The sequence below is a fragment of the Parasteatoda tepidariorum genome, chromosome X2 (assembly GCF_043381705.1).
Source record: "Parasteatoda tepidariorum isolate YZ-2023 chromosome X2, CAS_Ptep_4.0, whole genome shotgun sequence".
In the NCBI taxonomy this organism is placed as follows: domain Eukaryota; kingdom Metazoa; phylum Arthropoda; class Arachnida; order Araneae; family Theridiidae; genus Parasteatoda; species Parasteatoda tepidariorum.
In genome coordinates, this window is record NC_092215.1 from 8,385,837 (window position 1) to 8,405,593 (window position 19,757).

Sequence of the window (19,757 nt, forward strand, 5' to 3'; positions counted from 1 at the left end):
AATTGACTTTATAAATTAAAGAAATTTCAATGATGAATTACTGTTTCTCTTAGATCTAAATAACTGCAAATAAGTGCACATTTGAAAAGTTACCGTTTATAAGTGAGCCGTGCTTGAAAGATTTTACCTTTAACGCAGAAAAACACACCGGTGTTTCATCCTGTATTTTATAACTCCAAATTATTAAAAGGCTAAATATAATATTTTCACTTCATTTGAATTAAATTAATACGAAGTGATGAAAAATATTTAAAAAAATATATTTTATACAAATTCTGCGTCAAAGGATTAATGATGGAAGTAGACAACTTTTCCGTATCATAGCTAAAAGATTTAAGATACTTCAAACTTTACAATCTATCCTACACTATAAAATATTCCATATAAAATTGCTGTAAAAAGTAATGGCACCCTAAGTGCAGTATCCATAAAATTCATTTTTACTGTAAAGTTTTACGGAACAAAAATCTGATAGACCATAATTTTTTTTTACTGATCGCTGTAATTAAATAAATATAACTGTAAAAATTGCGGTGTAAAGGTTTACGGTAAGAATGGTGCCATAACTTTTTAACGTATTTCTATCTGAAATATTTTACAGTGTAACAGATATGTCTCATTTTAAATGTTATTTGGAAGGTGAATCCGGTATTATCCAGGAAATAAAACACTTTTTAGAGTTCTGGATTTTCTCTCAGAACCCAAATGTTCTCTTCACTCGAACTGGCACTCGAGCAAGAAGCAGAGAGTCTAAACACGGGAGCTCTAATATTTTTCCAGTCAAAATCTGGTGGCAGATCACGAATCATTGAATTTTGCAACGACATCTTCCTTAAATGAGAAGCATCTAAAGATGTCTTCGATGAATGAAAAGTTCTTGAAGAAGCCTCAAGATTCGGGCAGGATGGAACGCGATTCGACTCTATCTGAAGCCTGTTTAATTTTAGAGCTTCTTCAGAAACTGTATCAGCAATGTCGACATTCAGTTCGAGATTTGTGTTGGTTAACATTCTGGAAGTTTTCTTGCACGTAATAGGTAGTACAGCTCGTCTTCTGGAATCACTGCGGTTCAACATTGTTATTGATGGAGAAGGACTGAGTTCACTTTGACTATAACATGATGCTCTTCGAGACAATATTTTATGTGAATTATTATCAAATGATTGAGATACTGAAAGAGATCTCTGTTTTGGAGAAGATATGTGAATCGCTGGTTTGTCCGATGAAGAGAATTTAAATTTCTCAGCGCCGGGCAATCTTGGCTGCTTCATAATAAAAAATTAACAATATTGCTTTTCAGATAAAAGAAGCTGTGACCTGAAAAAAAAAATGAAAAAACTCAATTAATTTCAATGAGCAAAACTATATTATTATAAATATTGGTACTTTTTATCACTAAAAGCAAATTTATTTTCTGATCACGCATTCATTGCAGTTTCCAATAAATTTAACACAGATTAATTAAACAAATACTCAGTATTAATACTGCCGTGCAATCGAAAAAACAACGTGTCTCCTGATAGATTTCGCGAAAAGTGGCTTGACAATTATTTTCTTTCTATTGCTGATATGAACACTAAAATAGAATTTCAAAAAAATAAAACAAAATTTATTCTTGAAAAAAAATTTGTATAAGTAACTTATCATATAAAAATATCTAACTCAAATCACTCAATCTTGAATTTTTTGTTACTTCCGTTAATTTTTCTACTACACTGTAGAATTGTAGTTAACGAGGAACTAGAGACAATGATAATCAAAGTAATGATTAAAATAATAATAATTCTTTATTATTATTTTAAATTATTATTATATTTATTATTTTAAATTATTATTATATTTATTATTTTAAATTATTATTATTTTAATTTCTTATTATAATAATAAATAATAATAAAGAAATATTTTAATGTTAAGAAATGGGATGTGATATTCACATGTTAGAGCTTCAGCAAAAAAAAGAAAAAATATTTACTTTTCAATTGAATTTAATGCATTACTAATTCTGAAATATATAGCTTCAGATGTCCAACTCACTTTTAAGATGTTTATGTAATAATTAACGCAAACCTCGAAATTAATAGTTACATGAACGAATGTGTATTATTAGTATATCACAAATAGCTAATTCGCTAATGTAAAAACTGTTAACCAATCATGAATAATACAAATTAAAGAAATACTATAAACACATTTAGATTTTTTAATGTAGTTTTATTTAGATAATGTTTATTCGAGCATCAAACAATAAAGCGCAGTCAAACGTTCCAATCTGTTCGAATGAGGGCACTTCTCTCAATATTAAATAAACCACAGGGAAATTAATAGCATTTACTTCAAAAAATAAATACAATAAAATAATTTAAATAGTTTTCAAAACGTAGATTATTTTCATACAAAATGGTTTTGTTCATATCACGAGGTTCTTACATGTGACTAAGCATGTTTTCAAAATGATTTAAGCAATTAACAAAATAACAAAATAAACAAAATTTTTTAAAAATGTAATTTTAACGAAATTATAGTTTTAAAAAAATATTTGAAAAAAACTTTGAGATAATAATTTTTGGCGTTTTCTTTATTTTTAAAGTATCGCTGGTATTGTATATGAGTTTAAATATGAAATATTTAGCTATGGAGAATTTTAAAATCTTTCTATTTTAAATAATAATTCAAAGTTGATAGAATTTAAATAATAATTCATAGTAAATATTAAAATTATCGAACATACGCACTTGAATCAGCATAAATTTCATATCAGCTATAACTGAAAGAGTACATTTCTATGGGGTTTTCCTCCCCCCTTTTTTTATTATCAACGAATAAATTGATAAGAATCGAGTAGAATATTTTTAATTTTTTTAAAAAGACGTTTAGAATTGCAATATGTGTCATTTTAAACAACCAGTTATAATTAAATTGACCTATTACAATACTAAATAACAATTTTATAAAAAATATTTTTTTTAAAAAAAAACATAGGATATTATCTTTTAGCATTTTTTTTCTNACGTTTAGAATTGCAATATGTGTCATTTTCAACAGCCAGTTATAATTAAATTGACCTATTACAATACTAAATAACAATTTTATAAAAAATATTTTTTTTAAAAAAAAACATAGGATATTATCTTTTAGCATTTTTTTTCTTCATTTTTCAATTCTTTCTGGTATTGTATATCGATATATATATGGAATACTTATCAATGCAGAATTCTTATCACTTTCTCTTTTAAATAATAAGTCAAAGTTGATACGATTTAAATAATAATTCATTAAATTTATCGAACATATGCATTCGAATCATCATAAATTTCATATCCTCTAAGACTAACTGTAAAAATACATTTCTATGGGGTTTTTTCATTTTTTTTTTTACCTACAAATAAATTAATAAGAAACGAGTCATTTTTATTTCACTTCTAGAAAACATGCTCCGCCCTAAGCACACAAGTGATTCCTTAATGACTGAACTGCCATCCACGACAGAAAAAAAAACTAGTTTTTAATTTTTTGTTGGTGGTAATGCGTTGACCAAGAGTGTAAATATTTGAGAGAATGCTGCCGAGAATCGTCATCACATGCTTCAAGAAAATTATAACTCTTCAAAATTCTCCTTCAGAAATTTTGTTCACAAATTAATAACAGGGTTCCGGTGGTCCTTGAAAATTATTATAGTGGTTATTAGCATAATCAATTATAATACTAACAGAAATTTACTCTTCAAAGATACCGCTCTATTTTTTGGTGGTCTGGTATGGAAGAATTTTCACATAAATGCGTATTCCTTGAAAAATACTGCGTAATAGTCCGCTCAAATATATTGCATTTTTGCTTTTACAAACACAAAGAAAAAAAAATCTGGTAAGATTTCAGCACTTTAAGATAATGACACTTCTTATAAAAAAAAACATAATTCTGGTTAAGGAAATCAAAATATACAATATTTAAACCATTGATAATTTTTCCATTCATATGATAACGGCTTACCTGAAATTTGGTTTTTAAAATTATAGTTCTTAGTATCACACATTTAATGAAAAATACAAAACTGAAAAGTAAATTTAACCGAATACGGGATTTTATGATGAAATTACCAAATTTTATCACACATTATAAAACTATATTTTTTTGTTAATTTTACCAAAATCATTACTAAAGAATATGAGAAAAAATTACCGAGATATTTGGTGTCCCCATATATCCAGAAAATGACAAATTTTATAATATTCACGTTGTTTTGAAAATACTCTTTCTTTTTCTCAGAATCGATATATTCTCCCCTGCTTTTTTATAATAATTTAATACTTTATTTTTCTCAGAATCGATATATTCTCCCCTACTTTTTTATAAATATCTAATATCAATGAGATACCCTAATACGAACTATAAATAATTTAATAATAATACTGAGAAAGCGAGACAATGAAGTGAACAATAAGTGAGTTACATTTGTACAGTTTAAGCATTTTCTTAAAAAATATAATGTGTTAATGCTCTAAAGTTGCAACAAAACTATAATATAAAGTTACACAAAACTTTTATATAAACTTTCTTTTAAAATTTATTTCACGCTTTTTCAATCTAATGAATAAAAAAAGATGTATTTATGATAGAATTACCACATTTGATCAGGGACCTATTTAAAGAAAAATTCGGATCCATTAACTGCCTTTTCACAAATTATTATGCAATAAAAACGGAAACTTCACAATGTTTTTAATCTCAAAATTATTTGAATTATTTTAAAATGGCTGAAATGGTTCCTTGCTTTCTGAATGCGTTAAAATAAGGTCCTGTTTTTATGAGAAAAATTGAAATTTAGTGTCTTACAAGCAGTTTTATATTTGCAAAACACAAAATCTCAATTTTTCTCATAAAGACAGGACCTTAATTTATCGCCTTCACAAAATAATACTTTGCCACAATGAGCTCTATTGCATGCTAATTATAAATTCTAAAAATTATAAGACCAAAAATCTTACAAGCAAAAACAAAAGAGACCAGTAAACAAACATTTTCAAACCTACTATAACAAATATGAAAACAAACAATGAAAATCACAAAACAGAACTCTTTTTCACAAATTCACAAAATTATGACTAGATTTTTCACAATTTCACAACAAGTCTGAATCGACTCCTAATGCATCAAAAGAAATAACATCTTACTGCCTTTCTCCGTGAACAAGGTCCACGATAGGCATCTTCATAAATTATCTTCAATTGATGGGTGTGCAATGGTGTTTACACCCACATAAAACAATGTAATCTACATTAAACAGCGAGCATATTTTTAATGGGCGGAAATGGATTTTCAATACAACGGAACACTCCCAATTAATGGACATTTTAATTAAATTCTTATTTCAATTATCATAAGTATTTCAAATGAATTCTACTTACGGCGATCGCAGAAGGTGAGCCGGCATCTAGTTCACTGTAAAAGGTTTTCTCTGTTTAAAATCGCATTGATTTTGTACGTAAAGAGGTCTACAGAACTAATAAAAAAGACCTCTTACGGTTTAACTGCCGCATATAAAACCCATAAAATCTGTTCTACTAAATGGAAGAATTAATCGACTAAATAAAAAGAGTCTATTATAGCTTAATTTTACGTCTTCTATATTTTCAAAAAAATTACGATATCGTTTTAGATACTCTCTGGTGTCGATCCAGATGACGTTTTATGAAATGTTCTGTTTTTGTGAAATTGTGAATAATAACGAAATCTAGTGGTCTTTTCAATTTTTCGTGAGAGGTTTTGTTTTTGTCCTTCAGTTTTTCAAATGAAGGATTTTGTGAAGGTTTTTAAAATGAAAAATGTTACGAAGAATCCATTTTTTAAAAGAAAATATTTTTTGCTTAAATTAATTAATATCAAAATATCATTAAAAGAATAAAATAATATTCAAATTATTATTTTTTTTCCGTTTACACGATAAAATATTTTCTAAAAGATCACAGTTTACAATTATATTAAATTCTGTTCTGCTAAATGGAAGAATTAATCGACTAAATAAAAAGAGTCTATTGTCTATTATAGCTTAATTTTACGTCTTTTATATTTTCAAAAAAAAAAACGATATCGTTTTAGATACTCTCAGGTGTCGATCCAGATGACGTTTTATGAAATGTTCTGTTTTTGTGAAATTGTGAGTAATAACATAATCTAGTGGTCTTTTCAATTTTTTGTGAGAGGTTTTGTTTCTGTCCATCAGTTTTTTAAATGAAGGATTTTGGGAAGGATTTTAAAATGAAAAATGTTACGAAGAATCCATTTTTTAAAAGAAAATATTTTTTGTTTAAATTAGTTAATATCAAAATATCATTAAAAGAATAAAATAATATTCAAATTATTTTTTTTTTCCGTTCACACGATAAAATATTTTCTAAAAGATCACACTTTACAATTATATTAAATTCTGTTCTGTGCTTAATTTTACTTATAAATAATAATAGTATTTATAAGTAGTAATTTTACTTATAATTAATTTACTTAAAATATAGCTTAATTTTACGTCTTTTATATTTTCAAAAAAAATTTCGATATCGTTTTAGATGCTCTCTGGTGTCGGTCCAGATGACGTTTTATGAAATGTTCTGTTTTTGTGAAATTGTGAATAATAACAAAATCCAGTAGTCTTTTCAATTTTTTGAAATAGATTTTATTTTTGTCCTTCAGTTTCTTAAACGAATAATTTTGTGAAGGTTTTTAAACTGAAAAATGTTACGAAGAATCCATTTTTTTAAAGAAAATATTTTTTGTTTAAATTATTAAATATCAAAATATTCATAAAAAATGAAATACTAAAATATTATTAAGAAAAGTATTATTATACATTTTTTTAGATTTATACGATCAAATATTTTCCAAAAGATCACACTTTATTTACAATTATAATTTGTTATCTTTCTAAATAAACCCCTAGCTAGTTTCAGACAAGACACATGGGAATTACTGTCCAAGACTGTGTAAAAATTTTAAAAATGACCAAAAGTGAAAGCGTTCACATCTTGAAATTCTAAAAATAGATAAAGCTCAATTCCATTTGTGATCATTAAGTCTGTTTTTCCATATTTTCCAAGAAAAACAATTATAATCAAGCTGTAAATTAAATAATTTATTTAAGAGTCAGTTTGGTTAAAAATAACAGAAAAATATACTTTACTTCTGCTGAATGAAGTCAGTTTTTACAAAAAAAAAATTAGTTATTAAAAAATAAAATTATTTTGAAAGGGTGTGGCAACAGGGCCAAGTCCCACAAAACACCCACGTCCATCAAGAAATCAGAAATGCGAGTAGACGTGAAGTCGTGTAACAAGTAGACGTAAGACTATTTTTCGCTAGTTTAAGAAATTTATGTGTTGGCCGTTAATTTCTTTATTTATTTATTTGCCAAGGCTCCTTTTACTAGACTTACGCATTCAAATGTGTAGGCGGAAAAGAAAGAGCGATAAATAATAACTAATTTTAATAAAATCAAAATATTTAGTAATAATTTCGAATATAATGCTAATATTGAACGTAAGTCAAGGTTATTGAATAAAAAGATTACCGATAATAGTATTTATGATATTTATTTATTGAGAAAAAGATTATATGAGTGTTACTTTTTAGTAATTTTAATGAAATTTAGTTAATAAATGATTTGAAATATGTTATGAATATCATTACATGACAGGATGGAATAAGAAGAATAAGAAGCTCTGCCTGCGATGTAAGTCACAATATTTAGGTCAAACGACGACTTACACAATTATTTTTTTCCTTGAAAAACAGAAAGAAGATATTTCTCAATAGTTTAATGTGTTTGAAATATCCAAGTATCAATAAAAAAACTTTTAACCTGCTTTTAGAAAGGAAAACACTTTTTTTTTATTTATCTAAAATTTATCAATTTTTTTTTATTTATCAAAATTAAAAATAAAAAAAACATGTTATTAATATTATCGGCAAACATAATGAACAGCATTAAATGAAACGTAACCGTGAATTTAATTATTTTTAACTTAACTACATTTAATCATTAATTTCTAAATTTATAAAATGATTTATTTATTTTTACGTAATTTGAGAGCTTGCGAGTTTACCAAAATGTTCCTAAAGCTGAAACGGGGAACCGGTTCGCTCCGGAGTCGTATTTTCCCCGAAGCTGGAGCTTTAAAGTGTCCCATGCTCCGGTACTCCAGCAATTCCATTATATCCTACAGACATCCTAGACGGAATTAAAGTTTGCCAAGTTTCAGTAAAAAAACTATACCCGGCATTAAAATACTTTCATAAATATTTAAGTTCAAATATGAAGAAGAATTTATTAAATTCTATTCTTTTAAGACTGAACATATATATGTGAATTAAATTTGTATTTTCTATATGAGAAGACGATTAATCATTTATTAATTCTAATGCTATGATGAAAATTAAAAAATTTAAATTGAAATTTGAAACTCACTTTAATGGAATATCCAAGTTAATCTGCAGTTAGCAAGGAAGTGAACATATTTACAGCTTTTGAGCTTTAAAGGTAACAAATGTATAGTTAATGAGAAATTAAGTATACGTGTTTTTTTTTTATAAAAAATATAGTTTAAAATGTATTAAATGCATGTTTTTTTAAATTTTATAGCAGTGATCTCCAACCTCCAAGCTCTCGAAAGAGTATTAAACTATTTCCATTTTATATAATGTGGTGTATTCCTCTCAGGTTTGTACGACTTTCCATAGACAACAGGTTAACCGAGAGCGATTTTCTAATCCAGAGGCGTTTAACGTCCCGCTTCCCCAGTTAAAAGTTTTTTTTTTTAAACTTAAATACCTGATTTTTGACATTGTTTTAGTTCAGGTAACAAATTTCAAAAGAAATTAAAGTTTCTTTTAAAATTGGGACCCACTACAATAGAGAACGAGTCGGTAAAAATCACTGGATTGTAATTTAGCTATCCAAGAACTGAGAGGCGTTACCTGAGCGTGAAATTGTATTTTATTTTGAAAGCTTGTTTAAATACAGTTATTTTTTTTAAAAAAATAGTAAACCAGAACAATCAAAGTCCCCTCTCCCCAGTGGATAAAATTATCAAACATTGAGCGTTGAAAAAGGTTGGGAGCTCTGTCTTTTAGGATCAATAAATTTATTCTGTCTAAACCACGGGTGGCCAACACGGGGCACTAAAAGGCATTCTGAGTGACATGCGAACCCATCTTTTTTTTTAATAATAAATAAATAAATAAGTAAATTAAATTTGTTTTTTATTTTTTTAGCTGGTCCATTTTTCAGCTTAATAGTGTGTATTACTTTCGTACTCATATTCCGTACTGAACAAACGTCGTTAAATGCTGACTCATGAATATTTAAGTGCTTTCAATTGTCTTCTGCGTTATTATTTGCGTTTGTAAAATTATTGTTTCAATTTGTGAAAATAATTGTCTTTGAAAAGTCATCAAAATACATTTTCTTGCTGATTAAAAATTATTTTCTAATCTTATTTAACAATAGAAATTGGCTCCCATTATTATTTTAATTTAATTTTTATTGTATTTAACGATACATTTATTAAAAAGATGTAAATTTGTTTTCATAAAGTTAAAACTAAGTTTATGATTCTATATTATAATTTTTTTAACTTTTTAATGTAAAACTTTATGTTTTAATTCGAATTTTATTTATTGCAAATAATACTGAAGGGAAGAGCAAGGAAAGTGGAGTGGCACGTTCAACATTTTTTTCACGAAAGATTGTCCTTAAGGTGTTCGTTATTGGTCATCCCTGTCCAATACGTGTTCTATGGAACCCTAGGATTCCGCGAAAAATGGATCTCATAGAGGATCCAAGAGTTAAGGACTTGTTTTTTTTTAACTTGTTCATATATATATATATATATATAGTCTNTAGTAACTTCTGTAAAAAAGTGTTTTGATAAAACTAAATAACTTAAAATCAACAGCAACTGTCCCTCCCCCCCGAAAAAAAAAGGTATCTACAAAAAAATGAAATTTAAAGTGAAAAGATACGTTTTGGGGGAATTTGTCTGTTCGGGGCAATGAGACTTGATTAATTTTGATAATTAGTATTGCTGAAATAGTAGCAATCGATGATGTTTTAATCATTACTAAATATGCTGATAGGTGTTTAATATAAGTAACATGGCAATAGGTTTTTTCATGGCCCTGGAAGTGATAAATATTGGAGAAAATTGATTAATTGTGGTATACGTTGACTGACAGGAGTTGGTGTCTCAAAGCAACGGTATCGTGCTAGCTAAACGATACTGAACACATTTAATATTTTTTACATAGTGCGAACTTTTCAAAACGTGCTTCGCTTAATCTAATAACCAAAAACAGTAAAAAGAGCAACAATTAACAATGAATAAAAATAAATTGGGAAATATGACATCCTATATTTTATATATATATATATATATATATATATATATATATATATATATGCAGGTGTGTTTATTCAAATATTCGAACACTGAATAAAAAATTATGAGAAAAATGGGTATTTTATAAAAAAAATTGCGTAAGTATTTCCCATTAATCTTTTCAACCCTCAGTTTTTTTTTTCTTTTTTTTTATCCAGCTTTCTAATTCGAATTTTCTTGAAAACCCTTCTCAACGTTTATAACAGTTCTTATACATTTTTTAAACGAAAATTATAATCCAGCCTTTTTTTCAGCGTGTCCTCCTGAAAATAAATAGGCTGGCTTACATTTTTGAAAGTAAATAATAGATTTGGATGCCTTTAAAATCCTTAAGAGCACCGATCTTTCACAAAATCTCACAACTTGTGCCGAAAGTATAAGGCGTCACAAATAACAGTGTTCAAGGAAAACCGAAAACAAGTTTCAAACCATACGATTTGTCTTGCCTGGAAGCAAAACTTGCGGAACTGTAAATAGTAAAATACAAAACCATGCCACGGTCACATTGAAAATCCGCCTTATTCATTTTGTTTTAAAAAGAAAAAAAAAAGAATTCCAAAATTAATGGCGGCATTTTAGGCGTTTGATTCCAGCAGTCTCGACAAGGCTCAAAATAAAATTAAAACACACCTTAAAACGTGAATTTAACGTTTATAAAAGTAACTCGAATTAAAGGACCCCTGTTATTCAAGTAAGCGTGAAATCATTCGAGAATGTTTACCCCCTCCCCCCTCAAACGGATTTAACTAGGGTTTGGTGATCTTACAAGAATTTTACTTTCTAAACACGTACTAAGATCGTGATACCACGCCATAGGAAGAGCTTTTCTTTCGCCAGAACTGTCGTAAGGGTGGGGCAAGTGGGGCATTTACCCAGGGCCCCCACATTTCTAGAACTTTAGGGTGCTTGCATAAATGATATCCAAAACAATTTTTATTAACAATTATAAAAAAATTTCCTTTTTCTTAAATAATTTACGTTTTATTTCCTATTCCAATCATATAGATCAATGCATTAACCTGAAGAATAGCTCCTGGAGCAGTGGCGGTCATAGATTTTGGTGTGCCCCCCCCCCAAGCAAAATATTTCAATGCACCATATCTTAGACTTAACATAAAATTCTCAAAATTATTTTATAAAACAAAAACACTAGGAAGAAACTATTGGATACTTATAATCATTCATTTTCTATTAATATATATCAATATATATATTTAAATTAAAATTATTTAATTTAAATTACGTAATTTTAAGTAATTAAAACATTATATAAATTTACCTACTTAGCACATTGAAATCAAATTTATCTTAATAAAGCGAGGAAATAACTCACTATTTTGCAATAAATATATTCAAAGTTTAGTTAAGGGTAATTATCATTTGTAAAGTAAATTAAAATAAAATTTCTTATAAATTAACAAAAATATTTTTATTGTAATTCATATATTGTTATTTTCTTCTAGAGTGAGCATCCTTTCCAGTTCCGCTGGGTTGGGAGGGCGTTATTTACGTCTATGTCCTGAAGGCTGTATTATTCTGATGATTCATTGATTAATAAACGAAATCATAAAACTAGCCTTAGAAAAAAAAGCAGTGAAGCATTTTTACTTGATTATTAAAGCAAGGTTTTTTGGTTTTGATTATCAACGCAAGGTTTTTAGGTTTTGATTATTAACGCAAGATTCTTAAGTTTTGATTATTAACGCAAGGTTTACATAATTATTAACACAAGGTTATCAGTATTTTCCCCTGTTCCTAGCTGATAGTGATAAAAGTTAAAACGAAATTTATTTTAAACGAAACATGCATCATTCGTTTTTCGATTTTTAAATAAATTTTAAATACGTAATTGAATTTAAATAGTTAATTAAAGAGAAATATAAAAAAACAAATATAAACTGATGTTAGCTGATTTCCCGGATGTTAGCTGATTTCCCGATAAAAATCTTCTTATGACTGTTTAAATATTGCTTATTAAAAATAATGACTAAACTAAATAGAATACAAGCATATACAGAGGTAAGCTAATCTGAAAAAATATGTTTTATAACTGATTAAATTTTTTCTAATTAAAAAATAATACTCAAAATACATAATAAGCATAAGTAAGCTAATCTTCCAAATAAAAATCCTATTATAACTGACTACATATTACTTATTAGAAAATAATGCTCAAAATAAAAAAATAAAAATAATCAGAGGTAAGATAATCTGCAAATAGAAGCTTAATCTCTTTCAAAGGTTACAAAGGTATATAGAGAGGTAAGCTAATCTGCGCATGAAAATCATCTCATGCCTGAATAAATATTGCTAAGTAATTAATAGCACTCAAAATAAATTTTAAAAAAAGCATATGTAAACATGATAAGCTAGTCTTCCGATAAAATTCGTCTTATAACTGACTAAACAGTGCTAATTAAAAAAATAGTACTCAAAATAAATTTAAAAAAGAAAACAAAAAAAAATATAAACAAGGTTTGTTTATCTCCCAAAAAATAGTCCTATTGTGAATTAAGTAAAAAAATAGTACTCAGATATAAACAGAAGTAATCTAATCTTCCGTTAAAAATCATAGTATAACTGATTAAATATTGCTGGTTAAAAAATGATACTTAAAATAAACAAATAAAAAAATAGATATAAACAGAGCGAAGATAATCTTCTGATAAAAATCGTTTTACAGCTGCTTAAAATTCTTCTAATTTAAAAATACTTAAAATAAATAATAAACACAGGTAACCTTATCTTCCAATAAACTAATTAAATATTGCTTATTAGAAAATAATACTCGAAGTAAATAAAATAAAGAGGTAAGTTAATCTTCCGATAAAATTCGCCTCATATAACTAATGAAGTATTTTTAATTAAATAATAGCATTAGAAATAAATTTTAAAAAAAGCTATATATGGATATGAGCAAATCCTTCGATAAAAAACGACTGATTCCTCATTAAATATCGCTAATTAAAAAATAGTACTCAAAATAAATTAAAAGAAAATAGATATAAACAGACGCAAGCTGATGCCTCTAAAAAAATCGTCTTATAACTGATGAAATATTGTCAACTGAAAAATAATACTCATACAATAGAAGTACAAGTAATACAAGAAAAAGAAAGAAAGAAACGCTATAGCATACTATTACATTTAACTCAATCATTTTCAAAATCATTTACAAAAAAAAAAAAAAAAAAAAAAANACGCTATCAATTGTTATATTTCAATTTGTTTTTATTTAATAAAATGGGTTATTGTCGTCACGGCTCATTGTTCATGATTGATCAAGCATGACTCATTGATAAAGAGAAGACAAAAGATACCTTATTGGATTAAGTAACTTTCAATCTTTCACAGAATTGTCAGTTTAAATATAACATAAACAAATCTTAATAAGACTCAATCTGTCAGCGCAAAAAAGAGAAGAAAAAAATTAACCAAAGGAAGCCGTTTCAAAACATCAACAAATCGTTTCGAACAAGTAACTAAATATAAAGAAAATCATGATACGAGAAAAATATCTCACAATTATTATTCTTTACGAAGAATAACTTGATTTTAAAAGTGTTTCAATGAGTGAAGTTATTTTTGTTTTATTATTCTATACTATATATTATGAACTAGAATATTTTGTATATTTATAACAATTATTTATAGACTAAACATACATCAACGTAAGTGCAAAGTTTTACTGGTTCCAAAACATTTTTTTTAATATAATCTAGCTTTATAACTATAATACTTCATATACAAGTTATCATAATAAAACAATTAAATAATTTTTATAATAATTAATAATTTTTAATTAAAAAATTAAAAATAATTCATTATTAATTTATTAAAAAAAGCGAAATTTCGATTCTTCAAAGTCAGCTTTAAAACGTTATCAATATTTTAAAATTCTTAATATTTCATTAATGTATAATAATTATACACAAACAAAACATACAATAACATTACTGGAGCGTTTCAATGGTTATAAACAAAACGCAATATTATAATATTTTATTTATTTATAATAATTATTTATAAACAAAGCATACATTAACGTAAATGCAACGTTTTACTGGTTTCAAAATATTTTTTTAATATAATCAGTTTAATAACTATAACACTCTGTCTGCTAGTTATCTTAACAAAACAATAATTAGACTTAAGCAAAACAATAGTGAAGTTTCGATTATTCAAAGACAGCTTTATAACGTTATCAATATTTCAAAATTCTTAATATTTGATTAATGTATAATAATTATATAAAAGTAAAACATACAACAACATTAGTGCAACATATTAATGGTTCAAACTCATTTTTTTATTCATATTTTATATTTCATTTGTGTTCAAAAATTTTAATAAAACTACCATACTGTACTATACCTTAGGGGTGTCAAATTGCACGAACGAGATTCGAGGGAAACTCAAACAATCCTGTTGAAGTTATTTGTTGAAGTTATTGACATTGTTGAAGTTATTGTTGTACATTGTTGAAGTTATTGTTACAATTTTCTTATAGCAAAAAAAATTTCCGCTTTATGAACTTTACTGTTAATTCAAGAATTGAAGAATTCTTGAATTCTTTTGATTCAAGAATTAATTCAAGAATCAAAATAATACTTTTTCTTTATAAGAAAAATTTATTGAAAAACGTTAACAACAAGTAAGCTTTACTTTCTTAAAATATCTTGAAAAAGTAATTGTAACTAAATAAAAAAAAAGAAAAGGAATTATAATTTTGGGGGAAATTTCTAACCAAAAAAACTGTGTTCTGGCTCTATGAATTTTCCGCATCCCTGCACGGCGAAAAAAAAATTCTTGCAAAATCACCATACTTGCGTAATAAAGACATTTCTGGTGAAAAAAACCCACAATTCTAAGAATTAAACTAAAATATACGGTATTAAAACCATACAGATGGTAATTTTATCATTCGTTGTAACGGTTTTCTGGGAACTCTGCTTAACAAAATTATAGTTCTCATTACAATTTATTAAGTAACAAATAAAAATTGCAAAAGTAAATTTATCTAAATAAATGGTTCTTATGCCATACTCTGAATATCTAAAATCCAAATAATCTTCAAAACTATCATTTATTTGGTAATTTTAACTTTTTGAAGTCTGCCTCTTACGTAATAGAAGGGTAATAATCTGTTTACACCTCTATGCATTATACTTTTCTTTTAAATAAAATGAACACTATAATAACTTTTTCATCAAATTTTAGGGCATTACAGTCTCTTAAACAAAAGATTATTGAAAAAGCTTCCGACGTTGCGTACGTTACATAATTTTAACAATCCTATATTTCACGTGTAACGAAATACCATTTAACTGCAGAAATATTTTCTAAAAACATAAGAAAATATTTAAATAATTTTAAAATCATTTTCAGGAAGGATAAATAATTTTCAATTACATTCTTTAATCCAGTTTTTGTTAAAAGAATAACGTGATTTTAAGCATAACTGTTTTGAACGTGAATCGAAATATTAAGTTACTTTTCGAAAAATCTTTCATACTACAATATAGCTTATCTATTACTGATATTTAAATAAATAATTTTAACAATCCTATGTTTCACGTGTAACGAAATACCATTTAACTGCAAAAATATTTTCGAAAAACATAATAAAATATTTTAATAATTTAAAAATCATTTTCAGGAAGGATAAATAAGTTTCAATTACATACTTTAATCCAGTTTTTGTTAAAAGAATAACGTGAATTTAGACATTACTGTTTTGAACGTGAATCAAAATATTAAGTTGCTTTTCGAAAACTCTTTAATACTACAATATAACTTATCTATTACAGATATTTTTTTGTCCTATTTCCAGTTTTTGTTAAAAAAATAACGTGATTTTAGACATTACTGTTTTGAACGTGAATCAAAATATTAAGTTGCTTTTCGAAAAATCTTTCATGCTACAATATAACTTATCTATTACTGACAATTTTTGTCCTATTTCCAGTTTTTGTTAAAAGAATAAAGTGATTTTAGACATTACTGTTTTGAATGTGAATCAAAGTATTTAGTTGCTTTTCGAAAAATCTTTCATACTACAATATAACTTATCTATTACCGATATTTTTTGTCCTATTTAGAATTTATGCCTTTATTTTTAAGCACAACCATCTACACTGTAAAACCTGTGGTGTAATACGTATCCGAATTTGGTGTTAAAAAACTCTAAAAATTTTATATTATTTCAAGCTAATATCGATTCAGACGTTCATACACGCTTTAAAAAATTTAGTAAATTCTAAACTCTAATGAATAAGAAAGTTTACTTTTAGATTCGACATATTTACTTTATTTATGAATTATTTTCGCCAATTTTCGCGTAAGTCTAGAAACCATCAGACAACAACTAAATTGTTAACAATTCGAGCGCGAGAAGGTAACAATCAGTTTTCATCTCGATTCAGAACATTACACAGAAACAGAAGTATATTTGGGCTGCGATAGCATGGTTGGTAAGTCTGGGCCTATGTCCAACAGGTGGCGGGTTCGATCCCCGCAGACAGAAGACTCCCCGTGTTGTAAATAGTGACTGATGCACGTTAAATCTGTCGAGTCTCTAAGCTCTCCACGTTCCCATAACAAATCATACCTCTGGGGGCACTGATCCAGAAGTTTCTTGTCTTCTGGATAGATTCAAAATTACAAGGCTGCTGATTTAAATATTAGCAGTCGTAAACCCAAAACTGGGTAAGCTGTTCAACAACGGATATATATATAAAAATAATCGAACCATTAAATCCTAGAACGTGAAGAATTGCTCATTAGATATAAAGTTATTCAGGGTGGTCCGATTTTATTTTCCTCAATGTCCTTTTTTTCTTGGGGGAAATAAGTCATTAATCATTTAAATCCCAAATATTTCATAATTTCCTATAATTTAAATTGAATCTTCACTGTATATAGAGTTTGAAGGTTAAAAGTATAAATTCGTAAAAAATGCTTTAGAATAACAAGCTATATCATGTATATAAATATGAATTAACTTTTCTTAATAACCTCTCATATTTAACTAAGTCAGTTTTTTATTCAAAAACATTTTCAACATTGGTGTAAATCAGGGGTGTCAAATTCGCGGCCCGAGATGAACATTTTTGTGGAGCAGTCAATATATCCGGAGCAAAGTAAAAGTAAAATAGAAATGTGAATTAGAAACGAAATCAGCATATAAAATTATAATATACTTTATTTATAAACTGTACGGATAATTTTAAATCGTACGCACGAAAATGTAAATTTCTAATTGGCTGAAATGGATTCTAACTAAGCTATCGATTAGATAGTATATATTCAGGTTTATCCTACTATAGCGAGGTACGTTGGTTATCTTGCTCCAAGGTTCTCAAACAATTCTGGGATTTGAAAGAAGAAATATGTAAGTTTTTACGAACTAAAAATCAAGATACATGCTTGCTCTCCGATCAAATATGGTTGCAAGATTTATCTTTTATGGCTGATATAACCAAACAATTATCCGATTTAAATTTATTGTTACTAGGCACGGATCAGATCATTATGAACATGTTTGATATAATTAAAGCATTCAAATGTAAACTATTTCTTTGTGAAAGGAAACTGAAAAATGAAGATTTAACGCACTTCCCAACGTGCAACAGGAACAAATCTAGTTTAGATGATACTGCATCGTATCAAAAATACGCAGAAAAAAATTTCAAATCTTAGAACAGAATTCCATACAAGGTTTATAGATTTTAATTCTTTGGGAGACAAATTTTGTTTGTTTTCTTCGATTTTCTCAATAAATATAGACTTATTACCCAGTTACAAGCAAATGGAAGTGATTGAGATTCAGTGCGACAAAGTCATTGAAGTGGGTGTGCCTGAATTTTACGAATATTTACAGGCAAGGTTTGAAAATACTCGAAAATTCGCATATGAAATTATTTCCATGTTTGGAAGTACTTATCAGTGAGAGCAATTATTTTCTGTTACAAATGGAAATAAATATCCTGTCCGAAACCGTATTAATTACACTCACGTTGGGTCAGTTTTAAAAGTAGTCTCGGCAAATAAAATTTCTCCCGAAATAGAAAAGATAGTACCAGAGAAGAGATGCCAAGTATCAGGACGTAAACAATTATTTAACGTTATATATGTTTATTACAATTCAAAATAAAAATATTTGTTTTCTATGAACATTGATTTTTTTTTTTTGCTGCCCACCTAATGTTAAGCATTGTTTATTTGGCCCAAGTTAGCTTCTGAGTTTGACACCCCTGGTGTAAATCATACACTCCAGCAAAGTATGTCTACTAAAAGTAGTAAAGTAGTAACTACATTTCGAAAGTAGTTTGTGGTCGTTACATTTTAAAAGAAAGGAGTTGTAGTTAAGTACGATTGTAATAAAACAGTTGTAGTTTACCAAAAAGAAAATGTAGTTTTTTCGACAACTGCTATTACCAAACAGAATCATAAATTTACTATACAATTTTTATTGCGAATTAAATTTAAACTTAGTTGTTGCAAAAATTTAAACTTTAGATCTGTATTATGCTCCCACCTTTTGTGAATCTCCCAATACTTATTTTCAATTTCATACATAAAATAACATTGAATGAGATTAAAATCCAATTAAAAGTGTGATACAATATGTAATGTTTTGAACAGAGCGTGGGCGGAGAAGAAAAAAAGGGTGTCCTGCTCTTCGTCATCAGTCAGTGGGTGACGTCGCCTGAGTATTTATTTTCCTTTAACAAGAAAAGAAACCAGCTGGGTAAACCACACATTTGTTATACCGTGTCAAGACTTTTAAAACAAACTAGAACATATCTATGTAGAAACGTGATTCTTTGACGAAAATTCGAGATATCGGCCATTTAATCGTTATGAACTCTCTGCCCTCTGTCAGAAATTAAAATATTAGAACATTGAAAAGAAAGGTGCTGAGAAAGTTATTGAACCCAGTTTTTTTAAGTGTATTTTTTCAAAGAAAAAAATATACTGGGTGGGGTTGATTTATTATGCGACAAAAACATTAAATTGAATTTTATTTATTCGTTTAATAGACGAAACTTTGAAAAATGTTATAATTTGAGGAAGGAACAATGAAGGTAAAGTAAAAAATTGATCTTAGCTGTGCTTAGCACAAATATATTTCTGATAAATATATTAAGTTTTATATTAAATAACGAAATATAAAACTGAAGAGTATGAACAGTAATAAGCGGGGTGGTGATTTTTTATTACTCTACGAAAAGTTCGAATCGAATTTTATTTATTCTTTTATTTTTAAAAAAAATCTTTATAAATTATTTTATTTAATTAAAAAATCAAAGAAGAAACCTTGAAAAT

The 19,757-nt window shown here is 27.1% G+C and overlaps 1 protein-coding gene across 2 annotated transcripts in view; it reads right to left on the reverse strand.

Annotated features, from left to right (window-relative positions):
• Nucleotides 1–248: 248 nt before the first annotated feature.
• Nucleotides 249–19,757, reverse strand: part of LOC107452324 (uncharacterized) — a 34,094-nt gene continuing 14,585 nt past the window's right edge. Inside the window, exons 1-2 of one of the 2 annotated variants that reach the window (XM_071188076.1) lie at nucleotides 5,406–5,526; nucleotides 249–1,317 (exon numbers count right to left, since the gene is read on the reverse strand). In XM_071188076.1, coding sequence (XP_071044177.1) covers nucleotides 675–1,271 — 597 coding nt within the window. In that variant the 5' untranslated portion in view covers nucleotides 1,272–1,317; nucleotides 5,406–5,526 and the 3' untranslated portion in view covers nucleotides 249–674. Of the gene's footprint in view, nucleotides 1,318–5,405; nucleotides 5,527–19,757 lie in introns of those variants that run through there. The other variant, XM_016068723.4, reaches the window with a different exon arrangement.